The sequence below is a fragment of the Pan troglodytes genome, chromosome 20, assembly GCF_028858775.2.
Source record: "Pan troglodytes isolate AG18354 chromosome 20, NHGRI_mPanTro3-v2.0_pri, whole genome shotgun sequence".
NCBI lineage: Eukaryota > Metazoa > Chordata > Mammalia > Primates > Hominidae > Pan > Pan troglodytes.
The window spans coordinates 45,160,018-45,184,004 of NC_072418.2; the positions used below are offsets into that span (position 1 = coordinate 45,160,018).

The 23,987-nt window shown below is 55.2% G+C and overlaps 1 protein-coding gene across 4 annotated transcripts; it reads right to left on the reverse strand.

Moving 5' to 3' along the window:
- Positions 1 to 4,171: 4,171 nt before the first annotated feature.
- ERF (ETS2 repressor factor) lies at positions 4,172 to 11,732 on the reverse strand. 4 transcript variants are annotated; one of them, XM_003316380.7, is made up of 4 exons: positions 11,582 to 11,732; positions 6,932 to 7,166; positions 6,428 to 6,543; positions 4,172 to 6,339 (listed from the first exon to the last, which is right to left on the reverse strand). In XM_003316380.7, the coding sequence occupies exons 1-4, from the start codon at positions 11,601 to 11,603 to the stop codon at positions 5,066 to 5,068; spliced, it is 1,647 nt and encodes a 548-aa protein (XP_003316428.1). In that variant the 5' UTR covers positions 11,604 to 11,732; the 3' UTR covers positions 4,172 to 5,065. The 4 variants fall into 4 exon arrangements, with proteins under 4 accessions (XP_003316428.1, XP_009433960.1, XP_054529778.1 ...); XM_009435685.4 differs by lacking the exon at positions 11,582 to 11,732 and adding an exon at positions 10,452 to 10,511; XM_054673803.2 differs by lacking the exon at positions 11,582 to 11,732 and adding an exon at positions 7,280 to 10,503.
- Between the last annotated feature and the right edge of the window lie 12,255 nt (positions 11,733 to 23,987).

A 23,987-nucleotide genomic window follows, 5' to 3' on the forward strand; every position in this document is an offset into this window, starting at 1 on the left:
ACTTAAAAGTGTTTCAGCGCCTTCTTCCTCGCCCCCAGGTCCTTCTTTAAGAAAGAGCCGAGGTCGATCAAGGACTGCTGGAAAATGGATCCAAGCACCTTTAAGTTCCAGGTGACCATAGATCAGGAAAGAAAAAATGTCCCCTCTCTAACCGCAACTCTGCAAAGATTCGGGAAACAAAGTTCCCGGCGGTTTCTCAGAACACTAACTAGTCTTCGGATACAGTCTAGCTTTTCCTAGCAATGTGGTTCGCACCAGGAAGCTGAATGGAGCATTAAAAAGACGGAAATATCATTTCTGGGCCTGGCGCTGTGGCTCAGGCTGGGCGCCGGTAGCTCACGCCTGTAATCCCAGCACTTTGGGAGGCCGAGGCTGGCGGATCATCCGAGGTCAGGAGTTCGAGACCAGCCTGGCCAACATAGCGAAACCCCCGTCTCTACTAAAAGTACAAAAATTAGCCGGGTGTGGTGGCGGGCGCCTGTAATACCAGCTACTCAGGAGGCTGAAGCAGGAGAATCGCTTGAACCCGGGAGGCATAGGTTGCAGTGAGCCGAGATCGCGCCACTGCACTCCAGTCTGGGCGACAAGAGTGAGACTCCGTCTCAAAAAAAAAAAAAAAAAAAAAAAAAAATCCTGTCTTGAACCACCATTCAGTTTTCAGTTTTTGGTTTGTTTTGAGACAGGGTCTCGCTCTGTCGCCCAGGCTGGCGGGCAGTGGCGCAATCATAGGTCACTGCAGCCTCTAATTCCCAGGCTCAAGCAATCCCCCCACCTAAGCCTCCCATGTAGGTGGGACCACAGGCGGGCACCATCACGCCCAGCTAATTTGGTTTGGTTTGGTTTTTGGGGTGGTGGGGGGTAGCGGGGTGGGCTTCGCCATGTTGCCCAGGCTGGTCTCCAATTCCTGGGCTCAAGCGATTCTACCTCAGCCTCCAACGTGCTGGTATTTCAGGCTTGAGCCACGGCACCGGGCCTCCCACTCTTGTGTTTTGCATCCTCCGCTTCCTAAATTACAAGATCCCGGAAAGCCAAAAATAAGGAAGCCAGCTGCAAAAAGTAGCCTCAGGTTTTGTGTACTCAGTGAGTCGTCCTATTTATCGATTAATACCCGAAGGAGAGTAGCCCCCAAAGGGCGCTGGGAAACAGAGTTCCTGTGTCTGTATGTGTCTCTTCCTCCCCCGGAAATACTTAGAAGTAGAATGAAAGCGTTCTCAGCCCCTCCCGCATCCTGGAATGGTGGGAAATGGAGTCTCTGGACTTCACGTTAATCCGAGCTTGTGCTTATACTAACTGTCCTGTCCTTTCTGAAACCAGAAGAAAGTCCTGTCCACTCAGTTTGTTCCTGACTGCCATTCCCCGCGGACACAACTGCGGGGGTCGGTAGCGCCAAAGCCTGTTGAGACTACATTACCCAGAAGGCAAAGTGCGGAACACTTCCGCTCCCTTCACAAAGCAGGTGGCCGCACCACGCGCGGCTAGGCGCGGGCGTTTCTGGGAGTTGCAGTTTCCCAGCCAAATGGTACCTGCTGCCCTCTGATGGCAGCTCTGAGTCAAAAAGTAAAAATTTCAGTCAAGCCCCTTGGCCTAGGGATTCCAACACGGGACCAAGACGGCTCAAAAGGGCGGCGACATGGGGCAGGATAGCGAGGGTTATTTAACCGCCAGAACCCGTGGGGCATGCGCCGCTGCGTGTGGGCAACCGCCACGAGGGGATTGGGGTCCGTGGGAGTTTGAAGGTGACGGTCTGCAATCTATCAGGATGTTTGTAGAGGATGAGAATGTTCATAGAGGGATGCTAGGAAGGGTTGTAAACGTCTGAGAGAGGCCTATGGGTGTCTAGAAGGGCTAAGAGGAGTCCGTGGAGTGGTGAAGGGGTCTTTGATGAGCTTAGTTGACAGGATAATTACTGGGGACCAGTGGAGAAGCCTGAGGGGACTTAGGCTGTCTGCTAAAAGTTCTATGGGTGGGTGGACGCGATGGCTTACACTTGCAATCCCAGCACTTTGTGAGGTCAAGGCCGTGGATCACTTGAGGTCAGTCAGAAGTTCGAGACCCGCCTGGCCAACATGGAGGAAACCCCATCTCTACTAAAAACACACAAAAAAATTAGCCGGGCGTGGTGGCCCACGCCTGTAATCCCAGCTACTGGGGAAGCTGAGGCACAAGAATCTCTTGAACCTGGGAGGCTGAGGTTGCAGTGGGCTGAGATTGCACCACTGCACTCCACCCTGGGCAACAGAGTGAGACTCTGTTTTGAAAAAAAGAAAAAAAAAAAAAGGTCTATGGGAGACAGAAATTACTGGTGACCAAGGGGATCTCTGAGCGACCTGAAGGGGTGAGGGATGGTTGAGAAGCATTGGGAAGGGGCTTTGAGAGTCTGTGGAGGTACTGGGGCTAGAGGTACAAAGCAGGGAGGTCTCTGATGAGATTAATTAATATGTGAAGTGCCTTGAGAGCATCTGTAAAGGGCTTTCTACTTGGAAGCAAGGATCTCAGAGGATATGGATGGGACCAAGGGTGTCTTCTTGCAGGAACATTTCAAGCCAGCTAGCTAATAGATTTAGGTGGGCGATTAAAGGTTAGAGTAGCCGCTGGAGTTTTCAAGGCCAAATGCCACCTGTGACATCCTACACAGCCAGAATCTGGGGCAACTTGTCTGGTAGGGCTGTGGTCTGACCTGGACAGCAGTTAGGGAGCTGAGCTGAGCACTTATGATTCCATATTAGATGTGGTTAGAGGTGCTTTGAAGGCACTGGGTTCAGGGGCTGAGGCCAGTAGTTAGGGTCCTCTCCTCCCGAGTGACAACATCCCCTTCTCCATCACCCCACCACCACCACCACCAACTCAGCTGCAACTATGTTGCCAGGAGACATGTCTCATCCCAGCTTCCAGAAATAGCCCAGTGGCCCCCACCCCAGGGAATGACTTACATCACCCAGGAGAGGGAGCAGTTTCCCGCAGGCCGCCTCGGGAGCCTCGGTTTCCTGCCAGTATCCTAGCCCTGGATCCTCTCTTCCCTGCCAACCGACATCATCTGGGACCACCCACCCTGGCTGGCATGAAATGAGATGCGAGTGGGTAGCAGTTGCCAGTCAACGTTTCTTCCCCCTCAGGGTTGCACAGGGTGGAGTTTCATGGCGAAGCCAGTCCAACAAGCCCTCAATTGCCACTCCATCTCTTAGCAGCTGTGTGGCCTTGGGGAAACCCCTTCCCCTTTCTGGGCCTCAGGCACCTCACCTGCATGGAGGAGACAGAACTTGTCTCTAAAGGCACTTCCAGCCTGGATTATTCCTCCTAATTCTTTCATCCCTGATTCAAGCTCTCCAATCTCAGCTTCTAGCTTTATGAGCTCATCTCAAATCCTCTGATCCTGAAAGCCTGATCTGGATCCAACTATCTTGGTGTTAGGAAGGAAAAGTCAGGAGTTGTTGAAAGAACGTGGGCTTTGAAGTCCTGGCTCAGCCACAGGGCCCTGGGCAAGTCACTTAGCAGCACTGGTTGCCCCTACCTTACTGGATACTGAAAGAGCTACAACACTGCAGCTCTTAAGTATTGGACACACAGTAGGTCAACAGCATCGATGACTAGTGAGCCAGTCCCTTGGCTATGTGCTGGCTGGAGGTGTTCCCATACCTGGACCTGAAGATCACCAAGTTACCTTGCAAGGTCTACATTTCAAGAGACACCACAGGCTGTTCTCCAAAGGACTCCCAGCTGAACTCAGAGCAACAAGAGAGGGGTGTGGGCAGGGTGCGAGGGGCAGTGCAAAAGGGAGCTCCTGGTCTTCACTGGGGACCTGGGGTGTGGGAAGAATTCCTAGCCACAAGTGGGAAGGCATCCAGGCAATCAGGAGAGCAAGGGCAGTGGGGTTGTGGTGAAAAACAGTGGGAAGAGCTTTCAAGGACAAGGTCCCCATGGAACAGAGGAGCAGTCTGATGAAGCCGGCGCATGCCTGAGACCACTATCATCAAGCTCTGGGGCTCATGTGCCTCTGAGGTCAGGAGACGGTTTCCCAGGCCTGGATTTGGCCCATTCTGATTAGGGTTAGGCCCTCTATACTGATCTGGCCACAGACCCACTAGCAGCCAGGGTGGGGCCCCTCCTTCAGAATCAAGCAAAAGCTGTGGCCCTCAGGGGGCTGCACCGAGCACCTAGGACATTGATCACTGCATCCAAAGGTCCAAAGTTTTATTGTTTTGAATACATTCTCCAGCGGCCCCTCTACTCCCCCCACCCTCAGTCCCCAATACAGAATAAGGCTTGACCACAGCCCCCCACCCCACCCCAGAGGCCCCAGCTGGGAGGCAGAGGGGGCTTCCAGTTTGGTTTCAGGGCACCCCCTTCCCATCCCCCCACCCGCCTGCCCATGGGCCAGTCCTAGGAGCAGCTGGGGATGAAGGGGTTGGACCGGTGCTGGGGTGGGGAGTGGGAGAGGGATAGCAGGCACTTGTAGAGATTTGTGGCCCATGGGCGGCACCCCTCACCCTCCTCCGCCCCCCACCCCCCAACACATGGAATTTTTGGTTCATTATAAAATTGTCCCTCCCTCCCCTGCTGTGACCTTGTGGGGTATGAGAAACCTAGGCACTCATGGCCCCCTGGAGGGGCAGGGCAGGCAGGGCTGGGGCTGAGGAGGGCTGGGAGTGGGGCAGAGCGGGTGGGTCAGAGGGGTACAAGAGGCAGAGAACAGGGAGGGAGACAAGGCTTTACTTCCTAAGCGATTGTAATAGAAAAGTTCCTGGGTGTTAAGGCCAAAGCCTCAATTCAAATATAAATTCCCCAGAATGGAGGTGACCCCCTTAACTTCCCCCTCCCTCCCCCTATCACCACTTTGCCCAGAGCTTAGAAACCCACAGAGACAGGGAACAGCCCCTAGCCCTGGGCACCCACCCACCCCCACCATTTAAAAAAAAGAAATTAAAGTTTTATACAAAATGTGGGGAGGGAAAAGGGAGGAGGCAGGGAAGAGACAAGAGAGCTGCCCTCACCTCCAGGGCATAGGGGGCTTAAGGCAGCAAAAGAAGCATGGGGGGTGTGGGGCACACAGGTCCCCTGCCCACAGCCCTCAGGAGTCTCGGTGCTCCAGGGATAGCTGGGCCGTGGCATGCTGGAGGTCAGAGCTCACCCGCCTTGGGGTGAGGGGCCCCCCAGCCTCCCCAGGCCCCTCCCCACGCACCTTCTTGTCCTCACCCTCATCCTCAAAGCCCCCAGCGGGGCCCCCACCCCCTTCAAGGCGACAGTCTTCACTCCAGCGCCGCTTAAAGCGTAGCTTGAGGGGCATGCACTGGGATGCCCCGGGTGCCTCGCCGGGCTCAGGCTTAGGGGGTGCAGGTGGGGCACGGGGCGTCTTGAACACCTCCCCGTCTTCCTCATCCTCATCACTGATATCAGTCACCTCTACCTCCTCCGACTCGCCTTCCGAGATGGGCTCCACCTTGATCTGTGGTGGCGGGGGCGGTGGGGCTAGTGCCCCTGCCCCCTCAGCCAGCCCGCCTGCACCGCCACCGCTCTTGTCAGCACCGGCTACGGCCTTCTCCCCAGCTGCCCGCTGCCGGCGTCCGAGTGGGGGCGGCTGGAGCTTAAACTTGAATGGGGAGGAAGAAGAAGAAGAGGATGACGAGGCCGAGGAGGGGACCGGTGGGGTCTCGGGTGCCATGGGCGGCAGCGGGCACTTGTCAGGGCGCTGGGGCTGGGGCACCACCAGCCCAGGGTAGTGCAGGAAGGCGCGGGGGCTGAGGTGGTAGTTGTAGACGCTTTGGGTGTGGGCCTGCAGGTACCGTTTCATGTCCTCAGGGCTGAAGGAGAAGTGGGAGCCTCCCCCTGAGCCGCTGGGCCCCCCGCCACCACTGGGGTACATCGGGCTCAGCGTGGGCGAGGGAGTGTAGGCCAGGTGGGTGGGCGTCATGGGCAGAGCCGGGGAGAGCTGAGGGGGCAGCAGGGATCCAGGACCGGCCAGAGGCGACACAGGGAAGGGGCTGAGGGGTTCAGGGCCACCCCGAGGCCGGGGATAGACTCGGAAGACACCAGGGTCATGGGGCAGGCGGGCCAGCGGGGGCCCTCGGAAGGCACCCAGATCCGGAGGGCCAGGTGGTCGGGCCCGGGGATCCTCTCCCAGCGGTTCCTCCAGCTCTGACGTGCCATCACTACAGTCACTGACTGAGCCTCGGCCCAGGCGGCGGGCCACCACAGCCGAGAAGAGGGAAGATGAAGATGAAGAGCAGGCTGGTGGTGAGCGGGGGTCCTCGGTGGGGGACAGCACCTCGGAGGGCGTTGAGGGAGGGAAGCGGAAGTGGCTACCACCCGATGGCACTGGCGGGGCACTCTGGGGCACTGCACCCCCTGGCAGAAGAGAGACAGTGTCAAGGCCCCTGGCCTAGCCTGAAGGGGCATGTAGACCCTCTCCACACCAACCATCCCTGGTACTCACCAGCCAACCCCACATCAATGAAAGGGTAATTGACCAGCACCAGTTTGTTGAAATTGAACTTGTAGGTGAACCGTTTCCCCTTGGTCTTGTGTAGAATGCGCTTGTTATAGTAATAGCTGTGGGTACAGAAATGCCATTGGGAAGGTCAGGTACGTGGGACCCAGGTCTAGACTCCACACCTTAACACGCACTTAGGTGTGGTTCCCAAAGGCCAACTGAGGAACGTAGGCCACAAAAGACAAATCAAGTGCCCAGAGGGTGGGTACCAGCTCTCTCCTCACATCTAAGGCAGGACTAGAGGATCCACTGGTGACTGTAATCTCTCCTCAGGATACGTCTGTGTTACCAAGGGGCTCAGGGAAGGGCTGGGAGTGGCCCAAGGTCACACAGCTAGGATTTGGCAAAGCCAGGGGTCAGACCCAATGCTTGTTCCCACAGGCAAGGGGCTGTGCAACCCCGGGGGGGCACTCCACATGTGCTCAGGGGTCCCCAGCCCGTCCTCACCGCAGGGCCCGGCTCAGCTTGTCGTAATTCATCTGGGGCTTGCACTTGCGGACGCCCCACAGCCGGGCCACCTCATCAGGGTCTTTGATGACGAATTCCCCGTAGTCCCCCTGCCAGGCAATGACGCCCTGGTACTCCTCCTTCCGCAGCAGCTCCAGGATAAAGTGCCACAGCTGGATCTGCCTTGAGCCAGGGGACGACTCTGGCTTGTAGGCCCAATCCGGGAAGGCAAACCCTGGGGACGGGAGGCAGGGAGTGGCCTGGGGTCAGGCTGCCAAGTCCAGGGCTCTGGGTCCCATCCCAGGGTCCACCTCTGCCCTGCCTTCAACATGGGGAAATCTGTCTCACCTCAGCCAAGTCAAGATCTGATTTAAGAGAAGACAGTGTGTGTCTGTCTGTCTGCATGTGAGGGGCTAGACAGGAGCTGGGGGGGAGGGGAAGCTGGAGCCCGCTCCGGCGACACCGGGAGAAACAGGAAACCGTCGGCGGTGGGTCCCGGGGCCAGTGCCAGGGGGCCAGGCACCAAGCCAGGCTGGCGGGCAGGGCTGCCAGTGGGGGAGGGGCAGGAAGGGGCACACGTGGCCAGCCGGGTTGGGGTACAGCCCCCCAGCTTACCCCCACTCCCATTCAGAGCCAGTTGCACCACCCCAGCTCCTCGGATGTCCTCCTTAGAAACATGCACTGTCTCCTCCGAAGACCCAACAGAGCCCTTACTCCCAACCCCAAGACCTGAGAGGAAGATTTTTTTTTTTTTTTCTTAAAAGGACCAGGAGGGGTGGGGTGACTGGTTGCCGATGAGGTCAGCGCTTGCACACACAGAGGCTTCTGTCTTCCCTGGAGAGTGAAACCCAGACTGTCTGAGAGGCCCCCCCGAAGCCCTGGACCCTCTGAGCTACACTGCCCTCCCCAGACCCAGGCATCCAGGCCCCACCTGGCTGGAGGGCCCAGCCCAGGCCTGGAGCTTGAGCAGGCACCCTGGAGCTGTCACCCTCTTCCCACTTCTGCCTTCTCATCTTCAGCTCCTTCCCTGCCCACCTGCCTGCCCACCCCCAGCATTAACCTTGGGTAGAGGTTGGCGGTGGGCTGGCTGGTCTCTGGAGGGGGTGGGCAGCCTGGGGTGGGGGGTGGGGGGGCTGCGGTTGTTGTCATTTCCCAAACCCCCGGGTAATCAGGGGCCATCAATAATTCAGCACCAGGCAGCCGGTAATGGAGGGGTGGGAGGAGGGAAAGGGGAGGAAGGGAAGGAGTGGGGAGGCAGGGCAGGGTCCCTGGTGCCACTAGAGAGAGAAGGCCAAGGTGGCCGGCTAAAGATGGGCGGCTCCCAAATCCAGTCAGGCTGCAGGGGTCAATCCGCCTCCCTTGGCCCCAGCTCAAGCAGGTACCAACAAGGCCTCCGGGCAACACATCCACCCTCAAAGACTCCACCCAAGTCTGGAATCCAACAGGGGATCCTTCCCCTTGGGAATCCGGGGAATCAGTAGCTCCTGCTCCCACAGGGACCACCCCCTCCAAATCCAGAGCTCACTGTAGGCCCCCAACTCCTGCCCAGACTGGGCTGCAGTACCACATAGCCCCCGGAGTCCCTGCCCCATTCAGATATATCCCAGCCTTCCACCAGCCCCTCAGGGTGCCAGGGATATGACCTCCGGCTGTTCACAGACCAGCACCAACAGCCCCTGTTCCATTTAAAAGTGACAGCCTTTGACAACCCCTTCCAGAGACCCCAGAGCCCCATCGCTCTCTTGGGAATCTAGGTGTTCACCCCATTATCCTCACCCTTCTAGAGAATCCAGATCACAAGGTCTCCTGCAAGGCCCAGGGTCCTTTGGAACCCAGGTGACCCAGCCACCAGCTTCATGGACCCTCACATCCCCTCCAAAAAGCTCCCAGCCCCTCTCAGGGAACCAAGCTCCATGTTACTTCCACCTCAGCCCCAATCTGGCTCTAGACCTAGAAGGGGGGCCGAAGCCCCTGAGACATCAATCTGGGGGTGGGGGATGTACTGACTTCCACCCTCCCCCCAAAATTAAAGCCACCCTTCCCAGCCCACCCGCCCCAGCCTCCGTGTCCCGGTAACCAGGCAACGTGTGTGCAGCGACAGTCCTGGGAGCGGGGGAGCAGGAGGCTAAAAATAAACTTTGCAGAAGAGAGGGAGTGAGAGAGACTACATGCAACACAAAGGGAACTCGGAAAGGAGGTGGGGGGGCTCTGGAAAGGCCTCAAGCCGCATTCTGGGAGCTGTCCCAGGCCCCCTTGTTAAACCCCTTCCCTGAGCAACCCCTCCTCCAGGGCCTGGACCCTGGCTCCCACTTCTGGCAGGGACCCTTCCCCACTCCCAGGCCCACCACAACGGCGGCTTTCCTCATCAGACACAGCATACATGAAGGCCTGTTCCCGGCTTTGGGGGGGAGAATGAAGAGGGGGTGACGTCAGGGTGTCTCAATGGGGCTCTGTTCCCCAGGCCTTGGAGCCAGGAGCCAGGCACGGGCAAGGGGAGCATGTATGAGTGTGCTGTGTATGCGTCCACGTGCTTAAAACAGGGAAACACCAGACCTGCACGGAAGAAGCTTGGGGGTGCGGGACCTCGGGAACATGGGGGCCAGTGAGGCAGGGAGAGAGCAGGCACATGGAGAGAGGGGTTCAGGAGACTGCGAGACAGAGTGCAGAAGTGGCAGCAGTCAGACAGCAAGGGCTGGGATGGCGAGGTCCCAGAAGCACACCTGGGTCCCACAGAGGCGGGGTAGGGATTCTCCCAGACAGACTATGCAAGCCTGGGGGGACAAAACTCCTGGGCACCCCCCAACCTCACGTTGACGGCCCAAACTTTTTTTAAGGGACTGTGAGGGTCGGAAGGGAGGAGTGGTGGCAGAGGAAGAACACGCAGGCCTCCTGGGGGGCCCCACCACCTCCCCCACTCCAGGCGGCCCTCTATGGCGCCAGAGCCGGGAAGAAAACAGGAAGTGGGAAACAGCCACGGCAGAGAGAGGGACCGGGATGGAGGACTGGATGGAGGGGTGCGGAGCGGCAGGCCAGGAGGCAGATGGGAAAGATGCACCGATCGGAGGCCATTCCAGGTCTCCTTCCCCTCCCCTCCCCCAGCCGGAAAACCCACACACTGTCCCGCCCCCCGACAGGGTTGGGGAAGCGACCCGCGGATCCTATCAGGCCAAGGCCGGTAGCAGGGAGAGAAGATGAAGCGAGGTTGTCTGGGTGCCTCGGCCTCCTCCTTGGGCGAGGGTAGGCTCCTGCTGCCCCCAGGGCCCAGCCACCCGGGAGCGAGTGAAAGCCGGGGGAGTGTGTAGGACGCACGTGACTGACCCTACCGCACTCCGCACCCCGGCCCCACCCCCAGGGCCCCTCCTCGGTCCGGGTCCCAATCCCCTGGCGCCGGATCCCAGCTCGGAGCCCTTTAAGATTAAGCCGCCCCCACCCGCCGAGCAGGGGGATGGGGATGGGAATGGGGTGGGGATGGGGTGGGGTGGGGATGGGGTGGGGTGGGTGGGCCGGTCGGGGCACACACCCGCACACACGAGCTCGAGCCGCCGCCGCCGCCGCCGCCGGGGGAAGGAAACAAGTTTGAACAGCGGCGCCCGGCCCCCTTCCCCCTCCCCCGTCCCCGCCCCGGGCCGGATTCCGACGGGGTAGACGGGCAGGGGGCGGCTGGGACCCCTCCCCCTGCGCGCTCGGGCGCAAAGTCCAGCCCGCGCGAGCCCGGGGGCGGCGGGGGAGGGGAGGGGGAAAAGTCCGAGTGGGAGGGGGGGTTAATCCCGCTGCCCCCCGCCCGCCGACCGAGGGGGAGGGGAACCTTGGCCCCTTAAGGAGGAGCAAGTTGGCGGGGAAGAGAGGGGCGGAGGGAAGAGACGGCCCGCTGAAAGAGAAGAGGTGGATCCGGGAGGGGGGGCGAGGGGGGAGCCTCTGCGTCTCCCCCCACCTTCCCCACCCTCCTCAACCCCGGGCCCGCGGTGGCGCGGGAGGAGGGTACCCAGGTCTCCCCGGAGCCACCTTAAAGCCGCGCGTTCTAAGGTCGGAAACAAAAAGTTCCTTTTTCGAACGTTCGGGCTGCGCTTTGGAACTTTGCGACTCGGCGAGGGCGGGGGAGCGAGGAGCCGACAGAGGCGGGCGGGGGAGGGGCGGCGCAGCCAGGACCCCGAGTCCCGGGCTCCCCACTCACGCCCTCCTCCTAGAGGCCATCCCGTATCCCCCGCTAACCTGGTGCAGGGCACGCGCCGCCGTGAAGGTCACCAGCCGGACCGCGCAGCGCAGAACCAGGGATAGCGGGCCCGGTGGACGAGCCCCCCCGCCCCGCACACGTCCCGGCCCCCAGAGTGCAACGTGACAAGAGCGGAGGGGAAGGACCCCGCCACCCCCGTGATCCCGGGAGTGGGGGAGAGCCCGGCCTGCGGGGTCCCGGTAGGGATACAGGACCAAGACCCGCAGCACCCACACCACTCCGCCCGGAGCCAGGAATCGGGGGTCCCAGGCAGCAACCCCGCTCGCGCCACGAGAAGCAACAGGTCTCCAGTGCTTGAGGGGTCCCCCAGAACTGGGGATCACTCGGGCTCCCCCGGACCCCTTCAGCCCCCCCAAAGTTTCTCCGCTCGGTTTCCCGGGGCAACAAGTCTCCCCCACACGTGCTGCCCCCGCCCCCACCTGTGTCCGCCGGGGTCTTCATGCTGGGGGGCCCGGGGCGAAGCGCCCCGACTCCGGGCCGCGGCTCCCGGCGCCCTCGCTGCCCCGTCCCGTCCCGCGCCCGTCGGGCCGCCCTCGCCGCCTCACCCGGCCTCGCCTCTCAGAGCCTCTCCCCTCCCCGCCGCCGCCTCCCGGGTTAATATCGCACTCCGGGGCCGGGACGCCCACGCCCCCCGGCCGGCGACGTCACCGCCGCGTCGCCATGGAGACACTGCGCCCGCCCCCTCCCCGCGCACTCACACACACGCTCGTCGGCGCGCAGCCACTGAGGACCGGCCGGCTCTGGGCTTAAAGGGGCCGCGAGGCGGGGGAGGGAGGAAGGAGGGGGTGGGGGTGGGATGGGGTCCCGCGGGTCATGACCCTAGTCAGAGGCTCCGAGTCTGCAGCTAACTTAAGTCCTCGGCACTCGCTACCTGCTGCCCCTCCTCCTCTCCTGCCCACTGCGGGCTCCAGAGTTTCTTTTGGGAGCCTGTATGGGAAAACGGGGGGCCCTTCCGAGGAAGCGGGGGTCAGAAACTTTTGTGGGGAGGGGGCAGAATCTTCTCTGCAGAGGGGCGGGGTCAGGACCTTAGAAGATGATGAAGACCACAGCATTTCCCAGCTTGGTTTTACCCAACCCCCCAACCCTGAGCCTGAATGGGGGCAGCTGTCCAGGGGTGGGGTGGAATGGGTGGGATGCATTTCCCAGCATCGGAAATGGGGAGGCGGCTGTGCCCTCCGCTCCTGTGGGGATGGGGTCTTGGCTTTCCTGATAGCCCCAGTCCAGCTGGGGAGGAAGTGACCAGAGAGAATGCATTTGGAAGCCCCCACCACCACCGTCCCCAGGCTGCAGCTGTCCCGGGGATAGGGCTGGCGCCGGAGGTCCCCCCACGTCCACTACTAGGACCGGGGGTTCCGGAGGCGGGGCCAGGATACGAGGGGGCGACCAAAGTCTGAACAAATGTGCTCCCAAGGGGCACTGAGGGTCGCCAGGAGAGAGGAAGACAGGGCTTAAGATCGAAAGCCAGAGCGTAGAGAAGTGTTAAGTCTCCGTTCTCTGCCTCAGCCGGGAGGGAAGGATGAAGCCTGAGGCTCTGGGAAACAGGAAATCACAGCGCAGATCTGATGGAGCCCAGGAGCCGGCAGCAGGGTAGAGGCCAAATAGAAGCAATATTCACAGGCATAGCCTGGAAACAGGGTCTCAAAAAAGACTCTGAGGTTCCGAAGGAGAGGCGTATGGGTGGCGGGCGGGAGTTGGGGGGGCTGGGTGGGGGACGAATCCAGAAGATGGGCGGGGAGACAGAAAAGTCACAGATAGGGAAGGCCTGCGGAGCTCAGGCTCCCGGTACCCAGGGCTTCAATCCCAGCCTCCTCGCTTGCGGGGTACCTAGTCCGCCTTAGACAGGCTCCTCACCAGTGCCTCAAAAAAAAAAAAAGTCTCAGGCCTCCTCCTTGGGGAGACCAAGGGCTCCAGGGAAGCTTTCCCCCAAAACCCCCGGGAATTATGTAACCTTGCCTACGGACAGTACAGCTCCCCCACGGATATTGTAACCCTCTGGGAGCGGTGTGGTCCAGCAATAATAATCATCATCATTGTTCGAATAACAGCTCCCGAATTCCGAGTGTTCATGATGTGCCAGGCACCGGGCCAAGCATTGTCAGGGGCATCTTCTCATTTAATCCTCACAAAATCCCAACGAGGGGAATTACTGCTGTTATCCCCATTTACAGATAAAGAAAGTGATGCTCTCTGAGGGAAAATCGGTCCACTAAATCTTACAGCCAGGAAGTATTGGAACTAAGATTCGAACCCAGATCTAACCAATTCCAAACCACCACATTTACCATTTACCATTATGCTTTATTACCTCTTTTACTACCCCCTCCAAAAAAAAATGCAGATTTTCAAAGATATTACATCAGGGCCCGGCGCAGTGGCGCACGCCTGTAAACCTAGCACTTTGGGAGCCGAGGCGGGAGATCACTTCAGGTCAGAAGTTCCAGACCAGCCTGGCCAACATGGTGAAACCCCATCTCTACTAAAAATACAGAAATTTGCCAGGCGTGGTGGCGCGCCTGTAATCCCGGCTACTCAGGAGGCTGAGGCAGGAGAATCGCTTGAACCCAGGAGGATCGCTTGAATCCAGGAGGCGGAGGCTGTAGTGAGCCGAGATCGCTCCGTTGCACTCCACCCTGGGTAACAGCAAAACTCCGTCTAAAAATAAATAAATAAAAAGGCCGGGCGCGGTGGCTCACGCCTGTAATCCCAGCACTTTGGGAGGCCAAGGCAGGTGGATCACCTGAGGTCTGTAGTTCGAGACCAGCCTGACCAACATGGAGAAACCCCGTCTCTACTAAAAATACAAAAAATTAGCCGGGCTTGGTGGTGCATGTCTGTAATCCCAGCTGCTCGGGAGGCTAAGGTAGAATCGCTTGAACCCGGGAGGGGGGTGGTTGCGGTGAGCCGAGATCGCGCCATTGCACTCCAGCCTGGGCAACAAGAGCGAAACTCAGTTTCAAAACAAACAAACAAACAAAAAGATAACACATCAGTAACAAACCCAGTGACCCCTACCCTCCCACCAGCAAGACAGAGATCTGAGTTACACCCAACCTTTTTTTTTTTTTTTTTTTTTTTTGAGACGGGGTCTCACTCTGTCGCCCAGGGTGGAGTGCAGTGGCCCCATCTCGGCTCACTGCAAGCTCCGCCTCCCGGGTTCACGCCATTCTCCTGCCTCAGCCTCCTGAGTAGCTGGGACTACAGGCGCCCCCCACCACGCCTGGCTAATCTTTTGTATTTTTAGTAGAGACAGGATTTCACCGTGTTAGCCAGGATGGTCTCAATCTTCTGACCTCGTGATCCGCCTGCCTCAGCCTCCCAAAGTGCTGGGATTACAGGTGTGAGCCACCACACCTGGCCGTTACACCCAACCTTTGCTACTTCTTGTCTCTGACAAGGCAAGTGAACTCAGTTCACCTCTTTTTTTTTTTTTTTTTTTTTGAGATGGGGGTCTCACTGTGTTGCCCAGGCTGGATTGCAGTGGCACAATAATGGCTCACTACAGCCTCGACTTCCCTGCCTCAAGCAATTCTCCCACTTCAGCCTCCTGAGTAGCTGGGACTACAGACACATGCCACCATGCCCAGTTACTTTTTTTTTTTTTTTTTTTGAGATGGAATTTTGCTCTTGTCACCCAGGCTGTAAGTGCAATGGCACGATCTTGGCTCACTGCAACCTCTGCCTCCCTGGTTCAAGCAGTTTTCCTGTCTCAGCCTCCTGAGTAGCTGGAATTACAAGCGCCCACCACCATGCCCAGCTTTTTTTTTTTTTTTTTTTTTTTTTTTGAGACGCAGTTTTGCTCTCCTTGCCCAGGCTGGAGTGCAATGACACCATCTTGGCACATCGCAACCTCCGTCTCCCGGGTTCAAGCAATTCTCCTGCCTCAGCCTCCCGAGTAGCTGGGACTACAGGCACCCGCCATCACGCCCAGCTAATTTTGTGTATTTTTAGTAGAGATGGGGTTTCACCGTGTTAGCCAGAATGGTCTCGATCTCCTGACCTCGTGATCCGCCCTCCTTGGCCTCCCAAAGTGCTGGGATTACAGGCGTGAGCCACTGCGCCTGGCCAAGTTCACCTCTTTGAGCCTCAATTTTCCTCATTTGTAAAATGGAGGTGTTAATAGATCCTACATGATCAAGTTATTGTGAAAAATCAGAGATGTGGCCAGGCGAGGTGGCTCACGCCTGTAATCCCAGCACTTTGTGAGGCCGAGGCAGGTGGATCACCTGAGGTCAGGAGTTCCAGACCATCCTGGCCAACATGGTGAAAACCCCGTCTCTATTAAAAATACAAAAATTAGCTGGGTGTGGTGGCTGGCGCCTGTAATCCTAGCTACTCAGGAGGCTAAGGCAGGAGAATCATTTGAACCCGGGAGGCGGAGGTTGCAGTGAGCCGAGATCATGCCATTGCACTCCAGCCTGAGTGACAGGGCGATACTCCGTCTTAAAAAAAAAAAAAAAAGAAAAAAAGAAAAATCAGAGATGCGAAGTAAGTATGCAATAAATACTGTTAATAATTATTAGCAGAGTGAACTCTATGCCCCATGGATAACAAGAGCACTCTACCCTACAGACTCCAACTGTAACAACAGTTAAACAGCAATAAACAGGCTGGCTGCAGTTTGTGTCTGACACATGTAATCCCAGCACTTTGGGAGGCCGAAGCAGGAGAATTTCAAGAGGCCAGGAGTTCAAGACCAGCCTGGGCAACAGAGTGAGACTCTCTCTACAAAAAATTTATTTATTTATTTATTTATTTGAGATGGAGTCTCCCTGTGTCACCCAGGATGCAGTGCAGTGGCAGGATCTCGGCTCACTGCAACCTCTCCCTCCCAGGTTCAAGCAATTCTCCTGCCTCAGCCTCCCGAGTAGCCTAGATTACAGGCATGTGCCACCACGCCCGGCTAATTTTGTGTTTTTAGTAGAGACGGGGTTTCTCCATGTTGGCCAGGCTAGTCTCGAACTCCTGACCTCAGGTGATCCGCCCACCTCGGCCTCCCAAACAGCTGGGATTACAGGCGTGAGCCACCAGGCCTGGCCGGGAGGATGGTTCTTACTGGCAGATCTGTGTCCGTGGTGTCCAAAGGGCAGCCCAGGCTTATGTTTTCTTTTTCTTCTTTTTTTTTTTTTTTTTAATTTTTATTTTAACTTTTGGGATACATGTGCAGGAGGTACAGGTTTGTTACATAGGTAAACGTGCATCATGGTGGTTTACTGCACCTATCAACCCATCACCTAGGTGTTAAGGGACCTTTTCTCTTAAAAATAAAATTTAAAAAAATAAAGCACACAGCACTGACAGTGTGAAATTGTGTATTAATGTCATAATCCCACTCTGACCCAGATGGATGGCTCAAACTCAGTGTTTCTATGAAACACAATCACGGATGATCGGCATGCCTCGTGGGAGAATCTGAACGATCCGCGGAGAGTGAAAGTCCCTCATGAAAATGTCATCTGGGCCTCTTAAGTTTGGTGGTTTGTGCAAACGTGTCCATGGATATTGTAATCTTTCAGTGGCCTATGTGACTCCAATTGCTTTATCAACACTGATACCCACCCCCAGAGATGATAGAGATGGTGAAATATTGGCCAGGTGCGGTGGCTCATGCCCGTAATCCCAGCACTTTGGGAGGCTGAGGTGGGCGGGTGGATCACCTGAGGTCAGGAGTTCAAGTCCAACCTGGCCAACATGATGAAACCCCGTCTCTACTAAAACTACAAAAATTAGCTGGACGTGGTGTCGGGTGCCTGTAACCCCAGCTACTCGGAAGGCTGAGGCAGGAGAATTGATTGAACCCAGGAGGCAGATGTTGCAGTGAGCTGAGATTGGGTTCAAGTGATTCTCCTGCCTCAGACTCCCGAGTAGCTAGGATTACAGGCGCATGCCACCATGCCCAGCTAATTTGTTTTTGTATTTTTAGTAGAGGCAGGGTTTCACCATGTTGCCATGCTGGTCTCAAACTCCTGACCTCAGGTAACCACCCTCTTTGGCCTCCTGAAGTGCTGAGAGTACAGGCCTGAGCCACCACACCCAGCTTTTTTATTTTTTATTTATTATTATTATTTTTTGAGGTGGAATTTCGCTTCGTCGCCCAGGCTGGAGTGCGGTGGCACGATCTCGGCTCACTGCCACCTCCACCTCTTGGGTTCAAGCAGTTCTGCTGCCTCAGCCTCCCAAGTAGCTGCGATTACAAGTACCCGCCACCACGCCTGGCTGAAAACCCTGTTTCTTTCCCCCCCGAGACAGAGTCTTTCTCTATCACCCAGGCTGGAGTGCAGTGGCACAATCTTGGCTCACTGCAACCACTGCCTCCCAGGTTCAAGCTATTCTTCTGCCTCAGCCTCCCAAGTAGCTGGGATTACAGGTGCCCACCACCACACCCGGCTAATTTTTGTATTTTTAGTAGAGATGGGGTTTCAACATGTTGGACAGGCTGGTCTTGAACTCCTGACCTCGTGATCTGCCTCAGCCTCCCAAAGTGCTAGGATTACAGGCATGAGCCACCGAGCCCTGTTTCTTTTTTTTTTTTTTTTTTTGAGACGGAGTCTCACTATGTCGCCCAGGCTGGAGTGCAGTGGCGCAATCTCAGCTCACTGCAACTCAGCCTCCCAGGTTCACGCCATTCTCCTGCCTCAGCCTCCCAAGTAGCTGGGACTACAGAGGCCCGCCACCACGCCCAGCTAATTTTTTGTATTTTTTGTAGAGATGGGCTTTCACCACGTTAGCTAGGATGGTCTCGATCTCCTGACCTCGTGATCCGCCTGCCTCAGCCTCCAAAAGTGCTGGGATTACAGGCGTGAGCCACTGCGCCCGGCCTAACCCTGTTTCTTAAGAGAAAAAAATAGTGTGATGCGGGGGATTGAGTCCAATCTCTCCCCCTCTGCAAAACCCTGTTGCAGTGTTCTCTATCAAAACAAAACAAAAATTTAAAAAATGAATAGTATGACTCATCTCATATGGTATAGCCACCATAAACAGTGTGACCACCTCTAAACAGAATGTCACCCCCTTAGAGTATCATTCTTTCTCATCTCCCTGACTGAAGATGCTGAAGGCACCAGGGCTCAGATCCCTCTTTTCTCCTGTCTAGACTCATTCCCTGGATAACCTCCACCAGTCCCACGGTGGATATGCCATCTCTATGCTGATTACACCCACAGTTATTTATTTATTTATTGGTTTATTTATCTCTCTCCTCTCCTTCTGTCTCCCTCCCTCCCTCTCTCTCTCTCTCGTCTCTGATCTCTCTCTCTCTCTTTCTTTCTTTCCTCTTTTTCCTTCTTGACGGGGTCTCACTCTGTTGTCTGGCTGGAGTGCAGTGGTGCGATCACAGCTCACAGCAGCCTTGACACCCTTAGGCTCAGGTGATCCTCCCACCTCAGCCTCCTGAGCAGCTGAGACTACAGCTGTGCACCACCACACCTGGCTAATTTTTGTATCTTTTTGGAGAGATGGGGATCTTACTATGTTGACCAGACTGGTCTTGAACTCCTGGGCTGAAGTGATGCTCCCACCTCAGCCTCCCAATAGTGTTGGGATTACAGCTGTGAACCACCGCGCCCAGCCTCCGCCCACAATTCTATCTCGATCTCGACTCTCCCCTGAACTCCAATCTGGCACATCCAACTACCTCACCAGTGTGTCTATCTGGATTTCTCAAGCTTGCCAAATCAAAAATGGTCTTCCTGAACTCCCCCAGACTGCTGCCCCCACAAGCTTCCCCATCTCAGGAAATTGCAATTCCATTTTTCTGGCTGTTCAGGCTGAATACCTTGGAGTCATCCTTGCCCCCTTTCTCTCATCCGATATCCAATCTGAAGGGAATTTCCACCAGCTCTACCTTTGACTATTCTAGAATCAGCCACTTTTTTCTTCCTTTTTTTGAGATAGGGTTTGGTTCTGTTGCCCAGGGTGGAGTGCAGTGACACCATCTCGGCTCACTGCAACCTCCGCCTGCCAGGCTCAAGCCATCCTCCTACCTCAGCCTCCCAAGTAAGTGGGACCAAGTCATATGCCACCACTCCCGGCTAATTTTTTTTTTTTTTTTTTTTTGAGACAGAGTCTCGCTCTGTTGCCAGGCTGGAGTGCAATGGCGTGATCTCAGCTCACTGCAACCTCCGCCTCCTGGGTTCAAGGGATTCTCCTGCCTCAGCCTCCTGAGTAGCTGGGACTACTAGGCGCCTGCCCCCACGCCAGACTAATTTTTGTAATTTTAGTAGAGACGGGGTTCCACCATATTGGCCAGGCTGGTCTCAAACTCCTGACCTTGTGATCTGCCCACCTCGGCCTCCCAAAGTGCTGGGATTACAGGCGTGAGTCACCATGCCCAACCACTCCTGGCTAATTTTTTTTTGTATTTTTTTGTTGAGATGGGGTTTCACTATGTTGCTCAGGCTGGTCTCAAACTCCTGGACTCAAGTGATCCTCCCGTCTCAGCCTCCCAAAGTGCTGGGATTACAAGCGGGAGGCATTGTATCCAGCTTATTTTATTTATTTATTTATTTATTTATTTATTTATATTTTTCTGAGACAGAGTTTCGTTCTTGTGTGTTGCCCAGGCTGGAGTGCAATGGCACAATCTCGGTTCACTGCAACCTCTGCCTCCCGAGTTCAAGCAATTCTCCTGCCTCAGCCTCCTGAGTAGCTGGGATTACAGGTCAGGGTGGTCTCAAACTCCTGACCTCAAATGATCCACCTGCCTTGGCCTCCCAAAGTGTTGGAATTACAGGCCTGAGCCACTGAACCGAACTGGATTCAGTCTATATTTTTCACTGCCTTGTCACCAGTGCCTAGACCAGTGAGTGTCATAGAATAGGTTTGTAATATTGGCTGGGCACAATGGCTCATGTCTATAATCTCAGCACTTTGGGAGGCCGAGGCAGGCGGATCATGAGGTCCCAAGATGGAGACCATCCTGGCTAACACAGTGAAACTCCATCTCTACTAAAAATACAAAAAATTAGCCGAGCATGGTGGCATGCACCTGTAGTCCCAGCTACTTGGGAGGCTAAGGCAGGAGAATTGATTGATCCCAGGAGACAGATGTTGCAGCGGACTGTTGCAGCTCTGGGCAACAGAGCGAGACTCTGTCTCAAAAAAAAAAAAAAAGAGAATAGGCTGATAATATGTATTTGCTGAAGTAAGTGAACTGAGTGCACATTCACCTGGTCCAACCCACAAAAAATATGAACCCATACAAATGGTGCAATGTCCATAACTAATAAACCCCCACATACAGTGTGAGCCCCAGTGTAGAAAGTGAGACCCTCAAATGCATTGTGAGTCTCTCATATAGATGGCGAGACAGCATATAAATAATTTGTGGGTCACGCGCAGTGGCTCATGCCTGTAATCCCAGCACTTTGGGAGGCTGAGGTGACTGGATCACTTAAGGTCAGGAGTTCGAGACCAGCCTCACCAACATGGTGAAACCCTGTCTCTACTAAAAATACAAAAAAATTAGCCAGGTGTGGTGACGTGCACCTGTAATCTCAACTACTTGGGAAGCTGAGGCATGAGAATCGCTTAAACCCGGGAGGTGGAGGCTGCAGTGAGGTGAGGTATTACCACTGCACTCTAGCTCTGGCCAACAGAGCAAGACTGTCTCAAAACAAACAAACAAACAAACAAACAAAAAACCAATCTGTGCCCCACACAATCTACTTGTGAGTGTTATCGAGGCAGTATAATTTCTTTTTTTTTTTTTGAGATTATGAGGCAGAGTCTCGCTCTGTCGCACGATCTTGGCTCACTGCAACCACCACCTTCCAGGTTCAAGTGATTCTCCCACCTTAGCCTCCCAAGTAGCTGGGATTATAGGCGCTTGCCGCCACGCCCGGCTAATTTTTGTATTTTTAGTAGAGATGGGGTTTCTCCATGTTGGCCAGGCTGGTCTCAAACTCCTGACCTCAGGTGATTCACCCGCCTCGGCCTCCCAAAGTGCTAGGATTACAGGCGTGAGCCACCGCACCCGGCCATTTCTTCTTTTTTTTGAGACGGAGTCTCACTCTGTTGCCCACTACAGGCGTGTGCCACCACACCCAGCTAATTTTTTTGTATTTTTGATAGAGACGGGGTTTCACCGTGTTAGCCAGGATGGTCTTGATCTCCTGACCTCGTGATCCGCCCGCCTTAGCCTCCCAAAACGCTGGGAGTACAGGCATGAGCCACCGCGCCTGGCCTGTATTTTTATTTTTTGGAGACACAGTCTTGTTCCGTTGCTCAGGCTGGAGTGCAATGGCGCAATCTCAGCTCACTGCCACCTCTGTCTCCTGGGCTCAAGCAATTCTCTTGCCTCTGCCTCCCAAGTAGTTGGGATTACAGGCACCCGTCACCATGCCTTGCTAATTTTTGTGGTATTTTTAGTAGAGACAGGGTTTTACCATATTGGCCAGGCTGGTCTCAAACTCCTGATCTCAGGTGATCCACCCACCTCGGCCTCCCAAAGTGCTGGGAGTACAGGCGTGAGCCATCACACCCAGCCGAATTTTTGTATTTTTAGTAGAGATGGGGTTTCACCATGTTGGCCAGGCTGGTCTTGAACTCCTGACCTCAAGTGATCTGCCTTCTTGGCATCCCAACATGGTATAACTCTTGTAAGCAGGGGGGATCCCTACATGGACATTACAAATTCACCACAGCCAGAGAACATCCTAAACTGACAGTCGAGACCTCCTTTCACTGCAGCAGGCTCCCTAGGCCAAGTGAATTCCCTCATGCAGAGTACACACCTCTCTGCTAAAAGTCTAATTCTCCCTCACTCCTGATGCAAACGGACTGTGGAACACAAAACCCTACCCTAATCAATAAAAATCTCCCCCAAACATAATGTAAGCTCCCATGGGCAATGTGAACCTCTGTCCCTTATGAGCCTCCCCACAGACATTGTAATCTCTTTCATATCGATGACAAAGTTAACACAGACAGGGCACATCTCCATGCATGGAGAACTCTCTGTGGCTGCTGTGAACCCCTTTTGTGATAGCATGAAGCACTCCCCATGGGGCTACCTACAAAGGCAGTGTGCACTCTCTTGAGTGTAAATTTCCCCCAGATTCAGCATCTACCCAATGTGCACAATATAAACTGCTTTGTCAAACCTCCCTCAACTCCGGGTCCACCCAATATGGAAGGATGAATTGTCTTTTAGGATTACATTAATGGCTAGATGCAGCGGCTTATGCTTATAATCCCAGCACTTTGAGAGGCCAAGATGGAAGGATGGCTTGAGGCTAGAAATTGGAGACCAGCCTGGACAACATAGTGAGACTCCATCTCTACAAAAAAAAAAAAAAATAGCAGGGCATGGTGGTGCATGCCTGTGGTCCCAGCTACTCAGGAGGCTGAGGCAGGAAGATCGCTTGAGCCCAGGCACTCAAGGTTGCAGTGAGCTATGATGCTGCTACTGCACTCCAGCCTGGGCGACAGAGTGAGACCCTGTCTGAAAAAAATAATAATAAAATAAAAATAAATAAAATTAGGCCGGGAGCATTGGCTCATGCCTGTAATCCCAGCACTTTGAGAGGCCGAGATGGGCAGGTCATGAGGTCAGGAGTTCGAGACCAGCCTGACCAAAATGGTGAATCCCTGTGTCTACTAAAAATACAAAAATTAACCAGGCATAGTGGCATGCGCCTGTAATCCCAGCTACTTAGGAAGCTAAGGCAGGAGAATCGCTTGAACCCAGGAGGCACAGGTTGCAGTGAGCCGAGATCGCGCCAATGCACTCCAGCCTGGGTGACAGAGCAAGACTCCGTCTCAAAAAAAACAAATTTAATTAAAAATAAATAAATAGGCCGGGCGCAATGGCTCACACCTGTAATCCCAGCACTCTGGGAGGCCGAGGCGTGCAGATCACGAGGTCAGGAGATCGAGACCATCCTGGCTAACACAGTGAAACCTCGTCTCTACCAAAAATACAAAAAATTAGCCGGGCGCAGTGGCGGGCGCCTGTAGTCCCAGCTACTCGGGAGGCTGAGGTGTGAACCCGGGAGGCGGAGTGTGCAGTGAGCCGAGATCATGCCACTGCACTCCAGCCTGGGCAACAGAGCGAGACTCCATCTCAAATAAATAAATACAATTATATTGCAGTAGTACTAGTAGTATGATAGTTTAAGATTATATAAATAATGTAACAGGGCCGGGCGCAGTGGCTCACGCCTGTAATCCCAGTACTTTGGGAGGCCGAAGTGGGCGGATCATGAGGTCAGGAGTTCAAGACCATCCTGACCAACATGGTGAAACCCCGTGTGTACTAAAAATACAAAAATTAGCCGGGTGTGGTGGTGTGTGCCTGTAATCCCAGCTACTCAGGAGGCTTAGACAGGAGAAACACTTGAACCCAGGAGGCGGAGGTTGCAGTGAGCCGAGGTTGCGACATTGCACTCCAGTCTGGGCGACAGAGCAAGACTCTGTTTCGGGGAAAATAATAATAATAATAATAATATAACGGTGTAGGTTATAAGATTCCTTCCAAGTGTGAACTCCTCGTGGACAGTGAATTTCCCCCAATCTCAACACAAATAATTTGTGAACAGTGGGACTTTCTCATAGATGTGAATATCCTTCATATTCCATGAACCCCATTGGACAACTAATATTTCTTCTATGCTATGAACTAGCTCTATGCCCTAGCACATTCTTTCACACGTAGTTTGAGTGTTTCATGGACAGTATGACTTGCAATAGACTGGATGCAGTTTCCTCACAAGTGGTGTGAATTCCAGTGTGGAATCTGAACCTGTCACAGGCAAAAGAAAGCCTCCCTGCGGCCAGCGTACCCATATTGCTTCCCATTAGCCTCGGACCAGGGCGAATACAAAGTGG

Coding starts and splice junctions, on each gene's coding strand:
- ERF (XM_003316380.7), bottom strand. CDS start 11,603: ATGAAGACCCCGGCGGACACAG. Junction 6,544..6,931: donor AAGCTGAGCCGGGCCCTGCG/GTGAGGACGGGC, acceptor CTGTACCCACAG/CTATTACTATAACAAGCGCA. Junction 6,340..6,427: donor CATTGATGTGGGGTTGGCTG/GTGAGTACCAGG, acceptor CTCTTCTGCCAG/GGGGTGCAGTGCCCCAGAGT.